General features: G+C 40.8%; 2 protein-coding genes across 2 annotated transcripts; one reads left to right on the top strand and one right to left on the bottom strand.

The window, feature by feature from the left end:
* Window positions 1-325: 325 nt before the first annotated feature.
* On the bottom strand, window positions 326-21,026 carry DGKE (diacylglycerol kinase epsilon). Its single transcript, XM_030506648.1, has 12 exons — window positions 20,951-21,026; window positions 16,526-17,058; window positions 14,752-14,911; window positions 14,144-14,263; window positions 13,104-13,247; window positions 10,685-10,842; window positions 10,336-10,387; window positions 10,072-10,185; window positions 9,515-9,586; window positions 8,874-9,001; window positions 7,700-7,811; window positions 326-7,563 (listed from the first exon to the last, which is right to left on the bottom strand). Exons 2-12 carry the CDS (start codon window positions 16,978-16,980, stop codon window positions 7,372-7,374), a joined length of 1,707 nt encoding a protein of 568 aa, XP_030362508.1. The 5' UTR covers window positions 16,981-17,058; window positions 20,951-21,026; the 3' UTR covers window positions 326-7,371.
* C14H17orf67 (chromosome 14 C17orf67 homolog) lies at window positions 19,251-23,197 on the top strand. The gene is made up of 3 exons (XM_030506651.1): window positions 19,251-19,305; window positions 19,965-20,065; window positions 23,081-23,197. Exons 1-3 carry the CDS (start codon window positions 19,251-19,253, stop codon window positions 23,195-23,197), a joined length of 273 nt encoding a protein of 90 aa, XP_030362511.1.
* Window positions 23,198-24,693: the final 1,496 nt, after the last annotated feature.

Here is a 24,693-nt window from a genome sequence, read left to right as displayed (position 1 = left end):
AATCCTTGAGGAGAAGGATGGACCAGAAGTGGGCAAACAGCTGCCAAGACATCTCTGTAGGTTACCAACAGTATTACTTTTACCTCTGAATGACATTCCCATGTTGTCTGGAAATTTTTCCATGTATCCGAGGTTTGAAACACTTGGACGTTGCAGGAGGAATCTCAGGCACAAGCACGGCTGTGGTACTCAACAAAATACAACCCTGATCTCAAGATGACCAAGCTGATCATACTGCAGCCCTCTAAAAGCCATGCAGCTATCATCATCACTGTTGTTACAGACCTGAAAACTCACATTTGCTTTTAGTGAGGAACAAGAAAAGTGGAGTTTAAATACTTTAATCCACACACTTTCATCTACAGAGAAATACAGTACAAATAACAAGACAACAAAAAGATGCATTAGGAAATTCAGTAACAGAGTCAGTGCTGTGAAAAATCTGCATTTACAAAATTCTATGAAGAATATGGAGCAGATGTTACTCAGAAGAGCATTGGGGAGCTGAAGTCACAGAGACAGGCCATGATACAACTGAGACTGAAGACAAGTTTTCTTCAGTTTCGCTTGTTTAAGTGTGGAGTACCAGCACAGAACCAGGAGTTCTGTGATTTCACTGGATTTGCAGCTTCTTACAGACAGAACCTGGCCCAAGTACTCAAATAATACACGTCACCCACATGTAATGATTTGAGCGAACATCACAATTACAGGGGGCAATGGTATCATCAACAACTTCAGAAATACTGGATGAAGCCAGTGAGGGTCCAAACAGGGCAGAGGCTTTTATGAGACGTTCCGCAACCACGCTTCCTGTGCCTAGGCAGCAAATACAGAACACGCTGCCCAGCTTTTATGACTAAGAGTTTTACAGTGATACCTCCTTATCCTCTCATTGCAGCCTGCTGCCTTTTAAAAAAACAATGGGAAACAATTTGGGATTTGAAAGCATCACGTGATGTCAAGAAAAAAATTGGCAAATGTTGACTTTAAACATTTATATTGAAGCTTCAATATGATGTTGAATGGTTATTTCTTTGCAAAAGATCTCACACTTCACAGCTGTGAGCAGCCAGGTTTGCTCTGAGATTCTGTTTTCTGGGAAGCGAGGTGGGAATGGTACAGACAACTTCAGCTCATGTTTGAGCACTAAATAACACCTACCTCAAACTGGACCATAAAGAAATAGCTGTTCTGTCAGGAGCACACTGATCGCTCCCTCCTTACTGTTTTGTGCGAAAACCAAATAAATACTGAATCTCAAATGCCACCTATATCAGTTAAAAACAACCCTAAGGTGTTACAAATTCTACTTTTTGATCTATTACTTTCATTTTAAGCTCATTTTTGTCCCCATTTAGTGCAACTTCAGAATATATGCATAAACACATTCAATACAAAACACAAGTTACAGCATCACAGTAGTTCCAAGCTAAAGAATAACTTTTTTTTCCAACTCTTAACATGCTGGTATTTTCTTGCAAGTAGTAATTACTAATTTAAAGTTACAGCTCTTAAAAGTAACATTTTTACAGTATTCTGACCACTAATTACTAAATAGAAGTAACTACTATACATATTGAAGTTACAAGCTATAAAAATAAAAATCCATTCTGTTTAACTATAAAAATCCCAGAAAGAGAAGATGGCTGGAGGTACTTACTCTAAGGATTACAACAGTTGGTAGCAAACAAAATGGCTTTGGAGGGATGTAAACTTTGGATACAGGATGCGATAAGCTCACAATGTAAGTTCCCACCTACTCTTCAAAAGAAAACTATTTTCACGCTGCAATCTACAAACAAGTTGCAAATGAAACAATGCAAAAAGTGAATTACATCAATAAGGGTGCACAGCACAGTAAACAGGGCAGGAGTAACACGAAACAAAGCAAAATTTTGGTTACATTCATACATTTCAATAGTTAAGGGCTGGATCCTCAGCTAATGTAAGTCTGTGTAACGTCACTAGGGTTAGTCAAGGCATGTGGCTTTACTCCAGCTAGAAGTCTCTCCCTGAGATGCCCAAAACCTGAACTGTGTATGCAGCACTCTTAGTGAGATAAAGAAACTGTGATCATGCTGGGCTTTTAGAACTGTGGCCTAAACTAAGTTGAAATACAGAATGTGTGAATTCTCTCAATATACTAAATGAACAAGTGGTCTCTGTTGTCTCATTCCTATGTTCAAGAAGCAGCTATAATTTACAAGAAAAAGTCAGAGCATTTTAAAATAAGTGGTTCACATTCAACAGGATGAGTTAAGTACTAGTATTTTTAAATCAGAAGATATCCTACTTTACTCCTAACTGAAGAGTCAAATAATCATTTCTTTTCCAAAAAGAAGAAAACTGCTAGTAGTCAGTATGGAATACAGAACAAAAAAGGATTTTCAGTTAGAAGACATGCAAAGATTCCTAAGTGTCCTACTTACCCACAGAATAACTAGATTACAGTGGTACTCTACCAAAAAGCATTTGTTGCTAAGTTGAAAAGACTAACTACTACAACAATGATATCATTATGCTGTTCACAGCTAAGGTACAGTGCTTGAAGTTTGTTATTTTTGTTTTTTGGTTTTTAAACCAGTGAGATACAATAACACACACTATAAAAGCTGCGAGCTTCAGTGCAACATAATACAGAACCAGAAGGAACCGGCCAAACTGAAACCAGAACCTTTAACTATCAGTCCTCAGAACCTGTGGAGAATGGGGAGGTTCCTCCCCAGCAGCCAAGAGCAAAAACTGGACATTCAGAATAGGTCAGGGGGACTGGGAGCCTTCAGAGACCTTTCTGATATCAGGTGTGGTGATGGTGACTGAAAAAGCCAAACAAGTGGGTTGCTGGGCTAAGAATAAGCTGTGTGAAGCCATTCCAATGTTCCTTTCTGATAAGCTAGCTGGCATGAGGGATAAAACGGACAGAAGAGAAGCTCACTATCCTGATCTAATCAGGGCTTTTGATACTGTCTCAAATGACATTTTTAGCTGAAAGTGAGGCAGCATAAAATGAGTAATTCAATGACTGAGGGAAAGACGTACTTACTGAGTAGCTGTAAACACTAGCAAGACAAAATGTACAGGGGTACAAACTCTCAATCTGAATTAGCTGAAGTTATACAGAAGAAACTTTCAACTTACTTTTGCTATAAGCATTGCCTCAACAGGGTGTTTTTCTCCAAGGGTGTTCAAACATGGTAGCATTTTCTTTTGCAACCAGAAGAAACTCAAGTCTGTTTTCTGAGAGCAAGTACTTAAAGCTTCAAACCAAAGTAAATGGTGTTTCAAGTTAGTGCTTAAGAAAAGCAAGACCTGGAATAAAAAACCCTATGAAGGGGCAACATTAAAAATGAACATACAAAAAGAGTATCAAATGCATAAATTATGCTATACAGTTCTTACATTATGAACATGAAATGGAATTCATAACAGCTGAGAAAAATGTTCAAGTTTGAACAAATTCCACATTAATTTGAAACAGAAATATTGCCATTGCAGTAGAAAACACAAGACTATGTTCTTTAATAACTGCAATAATTCCAAAGCGCTGTTAAAAGCATGCTCTAAACACCACTCTAGCCTGCTTCAAACACCAGAACAATAGACATACATAGAAAAAAAATTACCTAAGTGAATGCCATTCATCTTCTCAGCTGTTTCTGAAGATGAAGAATGCAAGTTTGGACTTCAGACACCTTTCTAAAAAGTCCAGATATGGAGAAAGATCCAAAATGCAGGTGGCATTTGAAACAGTTTAACCCTGCTATGAGCTGCTGAATTGAAAACACAAAGTAAAACAAAGCCTACAACAAGAAGCTCTGTGCACAGTTAAGCTAGTGTATGCAGCAATAAATAAAGCTTAAAACTTTGTGAATTCACTTTTGAGTGCTTGACAATTGATGTTGTTATTCACCTGTGCAGTTTACCTGTGCAGAAGTATAACTGAGTGAAAACTGCCAGAAGAAACTATTCATGACGTGTCTTTCTGAAACATTGCTTTTGGTATTTTTTCAAAGTTAAGCATCAACAGCGTCAGGAAAAATCCCTCAGTGCAAAGCATGAGACCCAGCTGCAGAGTACCCTCTTCTGGACAGAGAACGTACTGCAGTGTTTTCAGGTTTCCAAGCTGTTTCCACAAGAGCTACAGAGTAGCTCAGTGTACTGGTGCTTTTTGCACCTACCACATTAAAAACGCATGTAACAGTGTTACAGTCACAGCATGACAACATCCAGCAGCTACAGCTATATACAAATTAGAATAGTTCGTTTACGCCGGCATTAGAATCTGGGAGCCCATTGCTGACATTTACTGCCTGCAGTTGGACTTCAAAACAGTGCCATAAAACTAACTCAAAACAGGCTTTAACCCAATTTGCAACATCCTGGAAAGGAGGATACATAGAAATCCAAGGACAGCATGTTGGAAACAGTAAGAATTCCCAACAGATTCTAGTGCTAACACAGTATGTTTAAAAATAACTTTTTTTGGGCATGCATGACAGCTACAGATAGTTACAATAGATGGATGACCCCATGTGAGATTGGGAACTGGACACTTCAACCTTACAGAATATTCTCCATACCACAAATACAATTTACAAAAGGCTTCCCCATGCTTACAATGGCTACATTTGCTACCTGTCCTTTGCTGCAATCACTAACAGTTAGTGAAACAAGCCTCTTCCACATGCACGGGGATGATCTGTCCCATACAACAGGACCATTCACCAGGGTTTTCACAAACAAGTGCCCAATTAGGTGCTACTTTCACTTCTCCTTTGTTTCTCCACATGGAACGATGGATTTCCATTTCCCAAAGGGGATTTCACACCTTCTGAGTAACTGGGAGGATCTTGCCTGCACAAACATAGTACAACATCACTGGTCCCCACCTGGGCAAAGCGCAAGTGGAGAAGCCAGCTCACCTACTGCACGAAAGGGAGACTTTCAAAGTCTTGGCATCAATCATTTTTCTTCTAGATGTCAGAAGTCCAAAGAGTGAAGTTTTTGAGCAGTTAAAGGTTCTCAGGCTATAAAACAATTCGAACAATCATCTGATCAACTTCAGGTACCTCTTTAAACTGTATTATGAATAGCTGAGATTAAGTAGCCAGTGGTGTCACTTCTCTTGAGAAAATACTGTCTTTCATAGCACATATCCTGCTTTTCCAGAGACATGGCATTTGCTTGTAAACAACAGTTAGATAAGAACCATAGCACAGAACTTCACTATTTTAAGGATGCTGATGGTTATATATATATATAAAAATAATAACTTAGCTACTGAGATCTCTGAAGCTAATACAAATTGAACCTTGTAACTAAAAAAAGGGTAGTGGATTTATCTAACATAGTATACTTTTGGGTATTTTAAACACTTTTTACACAGTTTTTACTATTAATTTGTTCTCCATATTTACACACAATAAAATAATTAAGTTGAGGTGTATAAAGCTAATGAATGTGGAATTTACACATGGCTTCTGCTTTACAGTTCATTCTAATCACATTTTCAGACAGCTATAAATTCACTGACAATCAGTAGTATTTAAGATCTAGTACATACACTTGCTACAACAAACACCATCAAGTTAAAAATGCTCTCCAAAGAGGATTACAATTGAAGGCTTTAAAAATACTGACTTTGCCAAGGTTTCAATAAATTATTTTAAAATATAAATAGTTCATTCACCATCAATGCAAATGTCATTTTACAATTGTTGAAAAGCAGTTTCAGTTTACAAAACCTAGAAACACAGCCTACTTTACCCAATGGTATCACTTTCATTTAGTAGAAGGAAAAAAGAGGGGGGAAAAAAGACACAACCACCAAAATAATGGAGGAGTTCTGACAAAAGCAGCAACATTCAAAGTTTAGACCAAAGCTCTCCTCTTATGATCTTGGCTTATAAAAGCATGCATTCAGCATAAATTCTCTTCCTGCTTGGAAGTTCACCTTCAGTAACTCAACTGGACTTAACTGCATTACTTAGTGACAAAGTTTAAACCTCAGCTCACAGCTATCACCTGCTGCAGGCTTAAAATACCTACAACAGAAAAGAAAAAAGGAAGCAGGTTTTTACTTCTGTTAACCATGGAGATGTTTTCACCTGAGAAGCTTTTCACCTGAGAAGCTTCAGATATGTCAAACTGACAGTTTCTATGTATTGTTGTATGTGTTCTTAACCTTTACTATCAGTATAGATCACCAATCTTTTCTTCTCTATATATTCATAAGGGAAATGAAGTTTCAGGTCCAACATGGTAACTCTGACCCTCCTAAGAGCCAGTCAGAAGACAAATGCTTCCATGCTTTTTTCCCCAATCGAATTACACACATGAACACCAGAACTTGCTAACTTCTGCAAACTTAGCTCTCAACTGCCACACTTAAAATTGAAACAGTTAACAGAATGGCTTACTATTGATCATTTTCAGGTAGTTATGAAGCAAGATCTTTAAGAAACCCGACATGACCAACATGCACATTTGCCAATCACCATTTTTCCTCTAAAACCCTCCTCTAAACAGGTAAAAAGAGACAGCTCCTTTGTCCAAGTTCTCCTCCAAAAAGCCTCCTCAAGAACGACGATGTTGCTATTTACAAAAACTAGAATTAGCCTCTCACTGAACTGAAGCAGAGTCAGTCACAGGATCAGAGCAAGTCATGGTACAATTATTTTGAAGTTGTACCTTGGCTACTTGGGACCTCAGGAGTATTCTACCTATGGCTTATAAAGCCACTGAAAGAGGTCGTTTGCAAACACAACACTTTCAGAAATCTTTGGTCCAAAAGCATCTTTCTTGCTAATCACCTCCCTAAGAGCTCCCAGATCCTCTGCTCTCCCAGTCGAGCCTATTAGATACCCACTGCACAAGCAGGTGCACAGAAAGGTGCCTGTGTTGCTCCCAAGAAGAGATGGCAGCCAGGAGCACACTGTTGTCAGAAAACCAGCTCACACCCTACTTGGTCTGATTTTCTGCTCTGGGGAAAAGGGCAGGTGGAAGCAGGCTAAACTCCAACTGTTCCCCTTTCCAAGGGCATCAAACATTTTGCATACTAGACTCTGAGCAGAAGATCTAATTCCACAGCAAGGGAGGGCTGAAGTATCTGTCTCTTTTCTGCCATTGGAGTAACTACCTCCTCCAGCTAGAAAGTCTGGGCTAGATCACCACCAATCTAAAAGGCAAAACAGTTGTGGTCATTCAGCTGTGAACGTTTTCATGAATGTAAAAGCATGGCTTTTTCCTCAGCACTAGTTCATTCACAAGTATGAACCTTAGGACACAAACTTTAATCTAAATTAGGTGTTCTCAGTGTTTTTAAATGAGCTGAAGTTCATCGCTGTATTCTGTTAAGTTCTACAAAATCTATGTATCTTCATCCGTCGGTTCTCTCACGTGGTCTTCCTCAGAACTGCTGGAAGTATCGTCATCTGTTTGTTCACCCGAGTGATACAGCATCAGTGCATGTGTCTTATGAGTTATGGTAACAGTGCAGGGCCCCTGAGCCCACGGCTCTCCATCCACCTGCATCGGCATCTTTGAGCTCTTCAAGATCAGCTAGTATTAAATAGAAGAACACACAATCACAGCAGTTCAGAGGAGCTCTGGAGATCCCTTTTACAACTACAACATGCTGATACTGTGTATTGAAAAATAATAAATTAGGGAAAACAGGTCCATCACCACCACTTACCCTCACTGTATGTGCCTGCCCCAGGCGAACAGGATTTGCTAGTTTCACCTGAATCTGGGCACAGTGGAAAGATCCATGAACACCAACAACTTCCAGAAGTCCATCATCATGTCTATGAATTAAGAAAGGAGACTCTCTTTAGCGATGCTCATGAGCCCTAGAATACCTGTCCAAATATTACACAGTCCTCTTATGGCTATTCCTATAGAAAGACATGTTACTCTACAAATATGTTTAAACTGTCTATTTGTGCTGGCCAGCACTGAACAAATCCCACTGAACAGTGAAGGAGTCATACAGAAACACAAGTATGGAGCGATACACCGGCTGGCACACTCCATCTAGCTTCTGGAAACTATGGATGTATGACTTGCCGAGCCCCACTGTGCAGATTTAAGGCCCACAGTGGATTTCTCTTCCATAAATCTGTACAATTTTTTGTCTTTTCATGCAGTTATTAATCTATGGGAAAATCTTTTAATGCCTGATTTTTTAGATTCTGGTAAAGTACCTTGCCCAAATATTTTTTAGGAATCCAGGATCATGGAGCCTCCCTCTCTGGAGACATTCAAAATCCACTTGGACATGTTCCTGTGTAACCTGCTCTAGGTGGCCTTGATTTGGCAGGGCGTTCGGACTAGATGACCTCCAGATGTTCCTGACAACCCTAATGATTCTGTGATAAGCCTTGTAATAGAACTATGAATTATATTTATATATGGCTTCTAAAGAAGGAAGTCACAAGAGGGAATAACTAATGTACCCAGCTTTGCTCCTCTTCAGTATTACTCCAGCCAACTTACTCATGCATGGGAGTCAAATTTTTCACTTGCTTTGTTTTGACTTTATATTTCAACCTGTATTAAGACATGTTCTTTCATATTCTCAAATGGACCTATCATCTACTTTTTGAAGGCTACCTTTATTTCAGTAGCCTCTTCAATGATATTGCTTAATGATGCCAGACATTTTGAGAAGGTCTTAAAAAACACCTTCATGAGTGGGATGCACTTAGTCCAAATCTCTAACATGAATAAAATAACAAATCCTAGATACCTACTGCCACAAAGAATCCTTCTGACTTTCAGACAAGTCTGACTACATAAGCACAGCCTACTGGAGACAAGTGCTTGCACCAGAAGAACTATTAATAAGAAGAAGATGCACTGTGTACCTCGCCAAGGGGTAAGGTTCATCACCCACTCCTTCCCAGAGCCTGCAGCCGCCTCCCCAGTATCCAATATTCAGGACAATGATGCCTTCCAAATTGGGCAACTCGATTCTCTCACCATCCAACTCTAGCTTTAAAAGACAAACAGAAGTTTACTATTGTGGATCAAATTCAGTACTTCAGTATAAGCTGGTTATTCTCTTTGTGCATCTAATAGGCTTCCACTCGAAGAAAAACTGGCCCTGTACAAACAGAATATGTTTTCTTCTCATACTTTAAAGGAAATGACTTCTATTTCATAAGATATCCTAAGCTGTAACAGATTTCTCTTAATGGAGAACAGAAAAAGAAACTCACTTATGTAAGTCTCTGGCGGAAGGCAAATTTTATCTGAGTATCAGTACTTGAACTCACAGAACTGAGTCAAGGTCAGAAAATAAATTAGGGATTTTCAGTAAGCTCAAAAACATGAATTCCATGAAATAAGCCAATGTTCTGTCTATCTGCAAAAATACTCCAAGTCTAAGCCATTCTATACAAGTATCACACAGATGTAAGCTGCAAAGCTTTTCCCCTTTTCTTTCACAAGGGATGCTTTTACACTCCACCAACTGTCCAGAGAATAAGCAAGTTAAAAAACTTACCTCAACTTTTTTGTTAAGATCTTTACATTCTTGTACTAAGCAGTCTTTGGTTCCATAAAAAAAATAAACTGCCTGTAAAAAAGAGACCAAACAAAACAGGGAGCACAGAAAACACTGTTAGAAAAAGACAAATCATATGAAGAGTATGAAACATTCATGTGTGGTTATTATTCTGCAAACCTTATCTAATATTAATACGTAACATATTTGCACATCCTTCAACCAAGCTCTCTTCAGGAGAGAGACTACAACTTGCACAAGAAACTTGCTTTCCACATTAAAAGGAAATAGGCAATGTCTTTAATCCATTAAGTTTCTAAGCAAATGAGACGTCCTGATAAAAATTGAACAGCATATTCTGTAAGCAAGCAAGCAGAGGCAAGAGAGAACACTTGTGAGTGGGCTGGAAGCATGTTTTACCCATGGAATCCCCTCCTCAAGAAAAATGAGTTCAAACTCTTAAAATGGCATGAAAGGAAGTAAGGGAGTAAAGCAATGCAGAGCAAAAAATAGCCTTAACAGCTACAAGGAGAAAAATGTCACTTTAGCAAACATACCTTATTAATAATTCTGCTGGAAAACAGAGAGGGAGTCTTCTCACGATGAGCATGAAAATTTAAAGCCATGAGAGCATCAGGTCCTATAGAGAAGTAGTTGTTCATTGTGAATACCTGTAAGATAGAACTTCTAGTTATGGTCTTCTTAAATATCATTATCAGGATTTAAAAGTCACAGTGTTTAACGGAAAGTAGGCAACCAGAAAAATTAGTATAAACATCCAGGTATTCTACAGAATCCATATTTATACTTGCAAACCATACCTTTGGTTTCCGTAAGTTGTAGTATCCTTTGTTTGTTACTTGAATCTTCCATCTGAAAAACAACAGCCATTACTTAGACTCATGACAGACTGCTCTCACTTAGCATCAAAGCTGTAGTTAGGAATCTCATATCTATACTGGGATCAAGTCAAAAGATTCAAATTTAGTTAAATTATGAAAGAGTTAAGCCTTGCAGAATAACTAAAGACAGACTAATTTTGGACCTCAGTTATTTTGCAGTTCCCTCCAGCAATACTTTTGTTTCTTTACATATACCGCTGCAACTGGATATCCGCAGAGCTATAGTACTATTTGGTTCTATAGAACTTATCTTCCCACTGTTACTTACCTGTCTAGTTTGATTCCATCTGCCTCCATGACATTTTGTAAGATTTGTTCTACAGGGACTTCTCCAGCATAACCTGCACCCCAGCCCAGTGTATTAGACAGGTCATTACCTGTTCCCAGAGGTAAAACTGCAACTTGTGGAATATAACGTTCTTGCCCCTAGGATACAAAACCACTGCATATTAGCTCCTCCTTCAGCACTCATTTTCTCCCTTTTATCCCCAAATGTTCAGGTTAGACAAATATCATTAATCTTCACAGCAGGTTGTTACATAGCGCAGAGCAATAGAGCTGGCAGCAGTTAGTAATAGCAGATGGCACATGTAGGTACTTATCATAGAGATAATGCAGAAGAAGGAAACATTAGAACATTGTGAAAAGAAAAGAGAATACAAACACAGCATGGAAACAATGCATTATTAAAACTGAACAGAGTATTCCTTCACAAAGATGACACTTCAGATCTAGAAGAGGAGCTCTGAACTTGCCATCTGATTTCCTGATTATATGCTACTGACTTGCTGCAGCCACGGTAAATTACTAACACTGTTACTGCATATAAGCAATAATAGTTTTCTCCAGAAAGCTGGAGAGGGACTTTTTACAAGGGCGTGTAGTGACAGGACAAGGGGAATGGCTTTAAACTGACAGAGAGGAGATTGAGATGAGATATTAGGAAGAAATTCAGTGAGGGTGCTGAGGCGCTGGCACAGGGTGCCCAGAGAAGCTGTGGCTGCCCCATCCCTGGCAGTGTTCAAGGCCAGGTTGGACACAGGGGCTTGGAGCAACCTGCTCTAGTGGAAGGTGTCCCTGCCCGTGGCAAGGGTTGGAACTGGAGGAGCTTTAAGGTCCCTTCAACCCCAACCAGTCTGGGATTTTGTAAGTCTGGGAAGTGATATGAACACTAAGAGAGACATAACATAAGGCCATGAACCATAACAAGAAACCCAAATGCTCTTATAAGACTGAAGAGAGGTTATATCTGAAACAGCAGATGCACATAACATGAGTATTCAGCCACAGACAGAAATTCACATACTCAAAGAAGGAAAATCAGTATCTAAGTTTCAGAGATGCCACATACACACACAGATCCAACCGACATCAGCAGATGGAGCAGATGATGATCACCTCTGCAGATCACAGGAGAAGTGACAGTAGCAGACACTCAGAATGGCCACCTCAGCAAACGTTTTTGCTCTCTTTACCACAGAAGGGTAAAGAGTTATTTCAGATTTATTATGGCCTTTGAAATTCAGCTGTGAAAAGTACTTGCAATAAGTGGCATTATGGTTACTGTTTTTTCAAGGAGAGTTATCAGCTAGGTAACCTGTGTTTGAGAGTCAAGATAAACCAAAGGGAGTAAATGACCTATTGCTGATAATAAAAATGTTTTGCTGATAATCTCATCAGTATTTATATAACTCCAATGACTCAGTTGAATACTTGGAAACAAAAAAGAACACAGATTTTATCAGCTATATTGGCTCTTAGGGACAATATATCAGGTGTCCAAGACCAAGTAACCATTTACTCACATTCATTAACCTTTTATAGTTATGCTTTGTTGCATTTCTATATTATCAGTACATAGAAACCCTGAAAGCAGCTCAGTTTGATTATGCATGAAGTAGTAATAATGGCCTTCAACTAAAACATTTCATGTATTAACAAAAAAACCACAGCAAAAAAAAACCCCAAAGCAACAACAAAATCCACATTTATATAAGAAGAGAAACTTTCTTCCTTTTATTACTGAAGAAAAAAGTTTATAGGTAAAGCACTAACGCCCTAGTCATAATTCATTTTTTATTTTCTCAGTAGTTCTAAGCAGTGCCCTGTAAACTGGAATATCTTCCATTTCAAATCAACGGTAAACATACAGCTTAATTTTCCTTCTCTACTTGCTGTTAGCAGAGTCTACAGTAGGCTGCAGACTGACAGCTCTGCTAAGTTCTTTAGAATACACGATAAGGAGCAGAAGCAAATTACTGCACTCACTCGTGCACTGGCAATATAACCAGTATAGCCAGCAACATTATGAGGTTATTATAAAAGATTGAGCGCACTGGGAGAAATAGCTAGTCAGAGCACATTAGCCATTATTAGCAATGCCATTTACAGCAAAATAAATATGTTTAGACAAAGAGGAAAGAACAACATGTGAAATATTCTGCACCTTGTTCTTTTCTTCTTTTACAGAAAAGAACAACTTTAAATATAATTTAAAATCTAAAGCTTTCATATTTTTCCTGAACTACCAGGGAAATGGTATGAATAAGTAATTCTGCAAATATTTCTCTCTAGGCTTATTCAGTAAAATGAAAACCATAAATGCAGGTTAAGAGATTAGGTGCAGCACTTCGGCAACTCCAAAACTCATTTCACCATAAAACATCTCTTAATTTAAAACACAATACCTTTATCTTCATTTCATCAATGGCATCCAGGACCCAGCCCACTGTGCCATCCCCACCACAGACAAGAACCCTGACAGCATTGCAAGGCAGCAAGGTACAAAGTTGGAGTGCTTTAGCAGGTGTGATTTTGCTTAGATCAAAAACCTAGAAGAGAGGAAAATAAGGAGTTCCTGAGTTCACAGAACACAACTCAGGATTTGCCTTGCAGATAAACAGCTTCAAGAAGTTCATTCTAATGCAAAACAAAGATTCTGCATTTACAATATTGCATTAGGAAATGAGCTGTCTTGACTTCTGTGAGCAGGATTTGGTTTCCCAAATTCACAAGAGAGCTCTGGCTGCTTCACTGGGAATAAATGCCACTGATAAACTGAGCTGACAGAGTCCTAAGGAAAGTCTGGATCTATGATAAATTCTGTAGAGACAAAAGACTTCAGATAAAAGTAATTCTTAAATACCCAGCACACAAAGAGGTTTATTCTTTCAAGCCTGATTGGAACGCATTTAAAACACACACATAGTGATTTCTATTAGCCTGTATTCCAAGGCTGGGTTTTGAACTTCAAAGGAAGAGTATTAAGGTGCAGCCAGGAAATCCAAGGAACAACTAACTGCCTTACATCAACATCCTGGTCCATCCCCGTGGGTTTTAAAGGGAAAGCAACAACACGAAGCAGCAGCTGTAAACACTGACATTTGCACAAGTGAGGATTTAAACAAATACGGGTTTCAAATTAAGAAGATCTAAATGTTTCATTTTCTAACAGCTGCACGCAAGAGCCAGACACTCGTCATTAACAGAATTACTTCATGTACTACTAGAAACAAAAAACTGGACCAGTATTAGAACCGTAACAAACCTGGGGGTGGGAAGAGCCTCTGCAGTTTTGGTTTCTCTCTATAAAGCTATTCTTTCTAAAAGTACAAACTGCCTGAATTTGTTTCCTTTACTGATCTTTCACAAGATCCTACTACCACTGTGTAAACAAAGCTATGTTCTACTTTAAACTTTTATTATAGGAGCTTTTCACTGTAAATACCTGAACAGGGTTCAGCAGAATTTTAAATTCTCCTAGTAAAGTTTCACCCATGTTGTTTCCACTGCGAGTATTGGCCAGTACAATTACTGGCATCCAGTGTTTTCTGCAGTAAGGTGCTACCTGCAAAAGGGTAGAAGTCAGTCAGGCACAAACCCACTGCACATTTGGAAATGTTTACAGCCTTGTTCCAAAACCTGTCCCCTGCAAGTGCTGAAATGAGGAAGTTACCAATTAGTCTGAGGCAGTCAAAATGGAAACATAAAGATTGAAGACTTCTGTTCTGCAGGGCCTGGGACAACAAATACTACAATGTTAGGAAACCAGTAGCAGAAAAATCCCAAAACATTCAAGTAAGGTAACCAAATCTCAGTGCTGGTTTGGAGAAACAAAATCCAAATGGCTGCTCATGCTCCAACTACTATGTTAATAAAACGACAGACATCTCAGAATTAACACTACAAGTACTTCATATGTATTGAAACATTCACCTGAGAGTGATTAACCTGACAATAGTCCAAGTTCAAGTTTTAATGTGTGTGGAGGTTTTTTCCTTCTTTATCTGGGATTCTTAAAAATATGTTAAAACCCAAGCAGCAGCAGACCATTACCTTCTCATAATCAGTTCTTTTCTCTTTACGCATCTGGTTGATTGTAGACAAATAGTATGGTGGAATAATTAAGTCTCTGAATTCTCCAAATGTACACTTCTGTGTCTTTAAATAATCCATCATGCATTCATCATGCACAGTGTACTGACACCACACACATCTGCAATAAAGACCAAAAGCCATGGAAAATAAATCCTCAAACAACAGGCACATCAATATTGCTCATTTATTTTAGATAGACTAACTCCAAGAAGTGTTTATGTTTACATGCACCACCGTAAGTACTATTTTAAGCACACTGGCTACAGAAACTGACGTAACTAGGCCATGTGCTTGCAAGTTTAGAAAATCATTTGAATTGAGGAAAAAAAAAACCCCAAAACAACAGTTTAAAATTAATTCTGTTCTTTTTAATTCCAAACCCAGGTGCCATAAACATCCCTCTGCATTGTCTGCAACACTAACAGCTACACCGAAAAAGAATCTGAGCTCCTATCCATCCTTCAAGAGCACAGATTAAACACTAGAGTTCAAATTACTAAAGTATGACAAGTAACATCCATTAACGAATGTCTTAAGATGTAGAAAAACCCTTTAAGTCTGAAACCTAAAAGGTTACACAGTTTGGTACAAGGCTGCTAGGATTCTGGTACGGAAAACTGCTCAGCTTTTTATGTATTCTAAAAGCTGTCCCGGAAAACGGGCTAGAACAAGAGGAAATGCTGCAATATCCACTGCCAGCCCCTGCAGCATGTTAATCCTCATTTGCTACATCCAAAGCCTTGGTTTAAGCAGCTGTGAAAGCTATTTTTGGAGTCTTTCTGACTAATCCAGCACACCAGAGTAGAATGATACTTGCCCTGTACCATGACTTTCTTCTTTCCCTCTTCTCTCCTTTGCCTCCAAACCCCTCTCCTTCCCTCCTCTGCTATGCACACTCTCTCAAGGTTTTGTTTCCAATAGTATGCTCATTTTCTGCTTGCTTACCAAGCAATTTGACAGCATTACACAGAAGCAAAGCAAAAGCTGGCAGAATATATGCTGGAAAGATGACATCTTTTGAGAAGGCTGAAGTAACACTTACGCTGTACCCAGGACCGAGATCACTAGCACTTTATTTTGGCATAACATGCCTCTATGTGTCATGCTGACAACTTTGGAAGCAGCCTTACTGATCACTGAGCAAGCCCATTAACAGCTTCTTGAATTTTTTAACACTCTCACCACAAACTTTAACAACAGATTGTATTACAGAAGCTCTTAAAACTTCCCATTAGCTTTCTTTTGGAGTATCCTTAGAAATGAACTTAAGTAGCTTTAGGATGGTTATTTGTTCTAGTTACATGGAGCAGATGCCAGTTTTGCAGAGCTGCACACGCATTTCTGTGCTCTGAACTGAGGGCTGTGCCACCCAAATTGCTCAGGCTACCCACTGCACAAATGACAAGGGCGTTAGAACCTTCTTCAGGTCATTCCCTAAAATACAAACTCTCCTGGACTCAGAGAGCCTTTAATATGTAATTATAGAGTAGATAGCACATCAGTCTGGAGCAATTAAGAGAGCAAGCAGACAGGAGATACAATGCCATACTCCTAATCTTTGATTCCAATTACCCACAAGCATCCATTTTAATTTTAGGTTCTTTGAAGTTGTTTTTTTTAACAGGGTTTCCCATTTGACTACTGCAGAACCTCCTTCGGGGTAACATGCTCTAATAACCCTGCGGATATGGCATCGTACTTACTCATACGAAGTCAAATTCCCCTGCAGTACCTGTAGTCGCAGAGCTTGGGCTGTGTGCCACACTGTTGTTTGCATATCATGCAGCAGCTGCAGAGCGGGACATTGCCTCTGATCCAGTGGTGTGGCATGGAGCTGTGGGCTCCGCTGTTGCTCATCATGATTTCCTTGCAGTGAAAAAGCTGGTCAGCCTTCTTGAGGCAGCCTTCGCTGACACGCAGGCCGCAGCAGTTGCAGAAAGCGCCCTGGAGGATGTGCTGAGCACACACGCAGCAGTAGGAGGGCTGGCCGAAGAGGTCTGTGTAGTGCCAGTCATGCTTGCTCTTCCGAAAGATGTCTCGTATCAACATCTGCCGCCGGGACCGATGGAAGCTGCACCACAGGGTGATGAGCACCGGCAGGAGCACGGAGCACAGAGTCCAAAACACCAAACTGTAGTCTGTGACGACCGAGGAGGAAACGCTGCTTCTGCTCCCCGTCCCTTCCATCCCTCGGCAGCTCAGCCTCGCCGGCCTAACCCCTCGCAGCACTCGGGCAGACGGCAGGGCCAGCCCGGCAACGGGCCCCTAGTCCAAGAAGCCAACGCGCAGCCTCATCAAACATGTTTTAATCCCCTACTAGGGCCAAGCACCTCGTCGCCCCCACCAGGGGCCACCCGACCTACCCGCCACTGGATTCTGGTGCCCGTCGGGTGCACGGGGCTCCCGCCGCCCGCCCGGGCCCTTCTCCCGCCCGCCAGGAGGGAGCCGCCGCACGGCCCCGGCTGCCCCGAACGCCCCCCGGCCACTACGGCCCCTCCGCGGGGGTTCGGGGTAACAAGACCGGCACCGCGCCGAGGTCCCGACGCCTCACACCACCTCCCCTCCGCCGCGCCCCGCTTCCCCCTCCGCAGCCCCCGCGGGGTCCCGGCGGCGGCTCCCGCTGGGCCGAGCAGGAGGCGAGCGGCGGCCGCGGGGATGCGCGGGGCGGCGGAAGCGGAAGCGGCGGAGGGCGGTTGCCAGGAGACGGGCGCCGCCCGGGAACGGGCCGGCTCGACACCGGGTTATCGCGACACCGGGCCTGTCGCCTGCGGCTCTACGACAGCGCGGGGCAGCGCGGCCGGGGCTCAGCTCCAGCCGCAGCATGGCGGGAGCTCGCCGGGGCACGGCGCCTCGGCAAACCGGGGCGGTGGAGCATCTGCTGCCGAGCCGGCTCCGGGCGCAGTTACTCCATTGTCGGTTCCTGTGACCCCAGCCAAAAGCGCTTCCCCTCTTATGTCGTTCTGTCCTCACACGTTACACCTTTTCCCCTGTATCGGTTCTGCTGCTATGAGAAACTACAGTTCTTTGCACTTTCAGAACACTATCTTGAGCAATTACATAAATCCACACAAGACACATAACATTTCTTGCATTTTAGGCTGCTGGGATCTGAAAACACATGCTGAAAAATGCCAGTGCCCCACACTTTAACAACGCTCTGGTTTCCAAGGAAAGTCCCATCATGGGATGCCACAGCCCCAGAACGGCCGGAGCCCTGAGCACTTCCATCGCCTGCTTTGCTCTGACAAGCCCTCACACCTACAGCACACTCAGTTTCTGTCAGACTTTTCTAAATGGTAAATAACAGTGTGAGGAGCTGTGCTAATGCAGCCTGGCTAGCTAAGGGCTGTGCCTCGCTGGTGGGTATGGCAGCTCAGCACACCCCAAAGGTGTCTGAGGGGCACTCACAGGCGTCGCGTTGACCTGCTGTTGGATGTCCTGAACCTTTCTGTATCTCATTGAGACCCTCGCTCTCTGGCACAGGTCACGCTGACTTGTGCAGGCACAGGGGAATAAACACCACTTCTTCAGGAAATAAAAAGGCCCCAGTGAGGAGGGCTGGCAAACGCCGGCAAAGCCCTGAGGTGCAGGAGGTGCAGGGATGTGCTACACATTCCCTCAGAAGGGGAATGTTAATCACTCCTGTCCCTCCTGTGAGAGCTGTGGATGGATTCTGACTGCCTATTTCATACCCTAGATTCAAAGGGACACTTACTTCTCTTCCTACGAATTGGTGATGCTGGTGCTTGTATGTCCAGTCACATTTCTCAAGGCAGAAACTAGCTGTTTGCAACGACATTTGTTATCCTACATTCTTACTTCACACTATGTTTACTGGCAAGGACACTTAAAATCCTGGTTTTTATAATCAAATTTTCTACTAACTTGTCTCAAAAAGAGAAGAATTACGTGAGTTTTCATTTGCATGGTTCTATTAATTCGATAAAAATCTCCCTGCTGTGTTTTTCAGCAGTGATAATTTGGCTTTGCTAGAGTTAAATCCCGTTAATACATATTTCTGTGCTGCAGTCTGAGACAATTTCTGAAAAAGGGGTCCCTTTGCAACTGCCTTTGACATCAACATTCAGTAATAGGCACTTGTTTATTTTAAAAAGCAATTGTTCACCTTAGGCACCCAAACCCATTGCCTCCTATGCTGAATGTAAGATGATGTGGTTTGGTTTCACAAATTTAAACTATCCAGTGTAACTCTGAAGCCTGAAGTGGAAAAAAGGTCTTCTATTTTCTCTCCCTCAGGAACAGAGTTATGCTGAGAATGTGTGAGCAGATAATAGCCTAATTCAAAACTTCAGGCCAGATGTCTTCAAAATTATACTATCAGCCAGATTAGTCAAAGCATAAACAAACACTTGTGACTGACGTAGCTACTTCAAATAGGCTAATGCCTCGGTCAGCGTTACTCACTTTGGAACAGACTGAGAGCAAGCAGAATCAAAATGAAGATGTTTCTTGTGTTTGTCTCCTTTTTGATCCTGATGACCACTTTTACAGGTAGGAGTTTATGTAAAACAAACCTGCGTATGTATGTAGAGCTGCAGAACATGTAATAATAGTATTAGTTCCTCAACCTTGCCTTTCAGTATCTTCATATTTCATTTTTAACACCTAACTATATTGCAGGCTTCCCATGATTTGATTTTTAACAATCATGCTATTGTATTCGATGTTTTACTCTCTGCATTACCACACTGTAGTCATTTATTGTAAAACCAAGAAGTTTAATTTTACTAGCTTTCTATTTTAATATTATTTGATCAAGGTTCTGCAAGTTAAATGCTCAATGCAAGCTCTCCTTTGCAATAAAAGTCTAACTCCTAAAAAGTAAAGCAGCACAGAAAAGAGCAAAGAATCGGAAGAGTTACTAATGCCAGTGGTTAGACGGTGCTGTTATATTCTCTCATTTTAGAGAGTAACATGAATACGTAGGGTTTGCTTCATATGGTAGAACTAGAGAAAGCACAAGTATAAAAATGGTTTAAAATTCCACTCATATCTCCTGGAATGCAATATCCCCCGGGAAGGGGCTGTAATGAAAGAACACTTTGTATATAGACAAAAATCAGGTTTGGAGACATTTCATTTTACAACTGACAGATAAAACATTAACTTCTTGGTAATTTCAGAACTCATTTCTGCTTTTCTGTCTTTAGACACTTCACCAATTCTGGCTGAAAAAGATGCCAAACAGATTCTGAGAACTCGCCGTGGAGACAGACCGAGAAAAGCCGGTTTCCCTGATGAGCCAATGAGGGTGATTTATGACTTTCATTTTTAAATTACATTAACTAAAACCCCCACAACACCAAAACCCCCAAAACATTTGTACTTAGTATTAGATTTATATAGATTTAATTCCAAGCAGTATGTCATGAATATCACCCTTTTAAGCAGCTGAGTTCTTCTGTGAAATATTAAAACCCCCCTTTACATTCTTTCAATCACTGTTAAGCAGCATTCTGCAAGTGCTGAATGTTGCTGAGGAAAAGTATGCTTGCAGAATGTGGAAATTATTTATCACGGTTCAAAAATGCCGATTAAATTATGGAGAAGAAAGTGGCTTTTCATTTATAGAAATGTGGATTTCATCAGGTTGTTTCTGAAGAACTAAATAACAGGAAATGTCTTCTGCTTACAGCACATTCTGCACTCAAGGCAGAAAGGAGATGTAGGTGTCAGTGGTCAGTGTGGAGATTGAGGTAGTTCTCAGCTAGCTTTTAAAATCACTTCTTTCACTTATTTATGGATGCTACAGATAGGATGGGTTGTTATGATATGGTTGGAGTTTTTAGTTGCTAGCTTAATGCAACAGCATTGGTATTGCATGAAATATACTGATTTCTAAACCATATTACAAGAAAAGAAAAAGAATTAAAGAGCCTTCTGTTTTACTTGCTTTGACAAGATGTAACATATAATTCTGCACTTCTCAAGAGGTACTTAAGGTATTCTAAAATTACTGCCTATTTCTTTCCAAAGTAAATAAACTGTGCTCAAATGACATGGTTCTGAAGAGGCAAAACCCACAGAAACAAGAAAGCTCACCATAGATGGTGCATGTACGATGAATATGTGGGGCTCAGTTTAGCAAGGTGCTGAACCCTTCTGAACTCTGTAGGACATGAGGAGTGCTACGTACCTTGCAGGATTGAGCTCAGTGTGTGCCAGGGTTGTGGAGACAGCTCGTGGGCTTCCCTTTCCAGTGGTTATTGTACACCAGCCAAAAAGAATCCACCTGGCCGTGTGCCACTCCTGATGCACACGCTTCTTTGTCAAGTGTGACGGCCACAGCAACTGAAAGCTGTCATAAGGATATCACACCGTGCTGGTTAACAATCCTCTACAATGAAGACTGTACAACAGAGCCAAAACCCAGGAAACCTGGGCTTTGCTGCTGCCCACAGCATTCAGGGCTGGGTTGGTTTCTAAGCTGTTGTCAAGTAAGTCTTGTAGCTTTTGCAAATTAGCAGGAATACAGCTTCCAGCTATGTTTACGCTCATTTTACCACCATGATTATGAAACATGTTATATAGTAAATATAACATACTAAATAGAAAATAAATAAACCAGTAAAGAAGGTAGATTGAGCTAAAGCCTGTATTGCAAGAAGTTACATGCATACATAAACCACTCTTAGTCTATGGTTTAGTTTTAGGTAGTCCTGTGAAGTTGGACTCAATGACCCTTATGGGTCCCTTCCAACTGGAGATACTCTGTGATTCCGTGATTCTGGGTAGGGAGTAGAGGGAGCTAGGGCTAAAGAAGTGTTTGATCACTGACCTCTGCTGCTCTGTCCTTGCCACTTCCCATCCTACCACCATCAGTAGCAAACACTTGTTGAGAAATTCCAACCTTCTTTTTATTTCCTTTTTTCTAAATTTTTTTCCTATACAGCAATGCTGGATTTCTGTAAGAAAACCCAAACAGAAGAGTATTTGTTTTCCTCACTAATTGTCAAGGTTTTCAGTAGAAAAGGAAATATCTTCTGATAAAAAAACCTTTCCCCCTCCACTCCATGAGGAACTTGGGGATTTTCCCTTGTCGGTGAAGGTGCATGGCTGCTCTATCCCTGTGCACAGTTCTACCACTAGCTCAAGGAGAAAACCTGATTTTGCATGGATTCTTTGTAGCAGAATGAAATGAATGCTGGGATGAACCCACCTCTGTTCATCTATTTTAAGCAAAAGCTGTTTGTACTAGGCCAGATCACGCTGAGTTGGGGAATTTAATTTGCAATTCTTTGTGACACTGTTTGCCTTCCAAGTGCTGTTTCACTCAAAAAGCCTGTTCGGTTACAGACAGCAAGATCTGCCATTTTTGATTACTTTTAAAATGTCATTTATGTTATCAGCATGTTTTAATCTTATTTTGACTGAGACCCTGCTTTTTATCCTGCAGCATCCTATGTAGTTCTGTTCTCTGTAAGTTCGTAACACAGTCTTATAGAGGGATTTGAGCCAAGTCTCCCTGTGCTGGCAGGAGAGAAAGCACAGTGAAAGGCAGGATACTAATGCTTCCTGCTGGCCCCCAGTGTACCAACCCTCTGGTCAGCACAAAGAGCTGGATGACAGCGGGAATACTTGGCCACTGCAAAGGGTTTACACTACAGCTTCCAATCCTGCAACACCCACTGTGCAAAGCGATGGGGGGATGATATATATGAAAACCTGTACCTAGTGTTCACACAGCCCACGGGCACTGCGGCTGTAGCTTTTTAAAAGCAAATTTCATGCCTGATGCAGGTCAATTTTTGGTACGCAGCCCAATTCAGTTTGGTAACTCTTTGCTTACACCAACCCCCCTATGAATTAGTATGGGAAATGCACATTATTTTACATATCACAAAAAGACCAGTCAGCACTGATGCACTCTACTAACTAGAACCCTTTAGTGTACTGCCACATGATCCTGTCAGGGGTTAATGGTTTTTAATCAGCAGGAATCTATTTTCAAAAGAGGCTACAACAAACCTGTCTGTGAGAATCCTTCTGTACCCTCAGGACCAACAGAAGCTTCTGTGTCTCTATGCAAATAAGAAATGTGTATGCAGAATTCCTAATTTATGAATATTGTAAAATTCTTGCTCAACACTTTTACTGATGTCATTCACTAAATACTGCTGGGTTGGGACAAGCTGACTAGCATCACCATTTCATTATATTTGATAATTTTAAGGGGTAAATTAATTGCTCATGTATAAGGTTCAGTGGCCTGACATTAGACTTGAGGGATCACATAATTAAATTACTTTTTCTTGTCTTCCAACAGGAGTATATGCTTTACCTCCAGCGCCTGGAGCAGAGATCAGAAGAACAATTCCTTGAACACTGGCTGAATCCACATTGCCTCCCACACTGCAACAGGGATCTGGTGCATCCAATTTAATGGTCTTGCCTACCCCACAATTGGTAGATACATTTCTTTTACAGTGTCTGTTTCTTTCTTCATAATGAAAGGCAGAGACACAAACTGGAAGAGGAGAGAATAATCAATGGCTGGAGGAAGTACCTTGTGCTGAAAGGTGTCTGGCAACAGATCAGTGGCAGGGAACACAAGTGTCCTTGGCATCAACTGTGTCACTGCAGTCTGTTCCTGTTAATAAAACATGTGGTTATCAATTTCTCTGCTACACGGATATAAATTGGTGACCACAAAACATTCTTTCTAATGTTGCTTCAGACTGCTCCTGTTTCTTTCCTGTCTGTCTGTGCTCCTTTCCCAACTCATCTGTTTAACTCTTGTTCACTTAGGTCTCAGGAGGACTGCGACAGGATTAAACTTACAGTTGTCATCCTTGAGATGTTTAAGATGCAGTCTGACCTGCTAGGAGTTGAGCCTGTTCTGCAGTATTTCAGCTGAAATAATTTGCTAGCTGCTGCTTTTTCAGATGGAATTCACTATTTAGTACACATGCTGGTAAATATTAACATAGAACATTCTCACAGAGCTTGCACGGATTATTAGTTCTGTGCATGGTTTTCAACATTAGTGTAACAGACACCATCATTTGCTTTATTGCCTCTGTTTATCACATGCATCATAGAGTTTAATGGGAAAATGTGCTCCAAAGCAGAGCTCAGAAACCAGGCACTACTCACAAGCCAACTGGTGACAAAATGACACATCCCAATAGTACTCCACACACACTGGTTTGTGATATGGTCATCCTTTTTCCTTGTGTGTTTTGCATGGAGCATCAACTTATCACTACATTAAAAAAATGGGATGCATTGAGGTAAGGAACATAAAATATAAGTATTAAGCATAAGCTCTTCCAATTAGCCAGTAGCCATTTGTGATATACCTACAGGAAGATATACCTACATCTGTAAATGTCTCTAACAGGATAAACCTTCCTGCTGACATTCTTCAAACAGACATGAAATTTGTTAACTGGGATAAATCTGAATCATCACCATAATAGTGATGCCATATCACTTACAGTTAACCTTATAACATACAAGTTGCAGGGTTAACTCCATACTTCCAAAACCAAGTAAAACAGAGATGGTGCCTGTCAGGGCTGATCTGTTTCAAAAGACAGAAAGTTTGCCTGCTTAAAATTCTGCTATTTATTTGTATCTGTACATATCTAAATGCCTTTGATGCTGTGCTAGACTTCAACGGAGCTCTGTTAGTCCACAATAAACCAAAGGTCTGAAACTTATTTAAAACCAAAACCATAAAATTCCCAAACCTTACCCCTAGGAGGCAAGTTGGCAGTTTTCAAGAATCTTCCAGCTGAAAGCTGGTTCCCTGGCTATTGGAATCCTTCACTATAGCTGCTCATAGGCGATTGTGAAGAATTCATGTTAGAAAAGTGCTTAAGTGATCTGAAGCCCTTTCTATGTTATTAGTAATGTCAGCATGTTTTTAAACTA

This window comes from Strigops habroptila, chromosome 14, assembly GCF_004027225.2.
Source record: "Strigops habroptila isolate Jane chromosome 14, bStrHab1.2.pri, whole genome shotgun sequence".
Lineage (NCBI taxonomy): Eukaryota > Metazoa > Chordata > Aves > Psittaciformes > Psittacidae > Strigops > Strigops habroptila.
This window is presented reverse-complemented; position numbering and strand designations above follow the sequence as displayed.

Coding starts and splice junctions, on each gene's coding strand:
- DGKE (XM_030506648.1), bottom strand. CDS start 16,980: ATGGAAGGGACGGGGAGCAGAAGCAGCGTTTCCTCCTCGGTCGTCACA. Junction 14,264..14,751: donor AAAGAACTGATTATGAGAAG/GTAATGGTCTGC, acceptor ACCCTTTTGCAG/GTAGCACCTTACTGCAGAAA. Junction 7,564..7,699: donor GGCAGGCACATACAGTGAGG/GTAAGTGGTGGT, acceptor ATTTAATACTAG/CTGATCTTGAAGAGCTCAAA.
- C14H17orf67 (XM_030506651.1), top strand. CDS start 19,251: ATGAAGATGTTTCTTGTGTTTGTCTCCTTTTTGATCCTGATGACCACT. Junction 19,306..19,964: donor CCTGATGACCACTTTTACAG/GTAGGAGTTTAT, acceptor TTCTGTCTTTAG/ACACTTCACCAATTCTGGCT. Junction 20,066..23,080: donor TCCCTGATGAGCCAATGAGG/GTGATTTATGAC, acceptor GTCTTCCAACAG/GAGTATATGCTTTACCTCCA.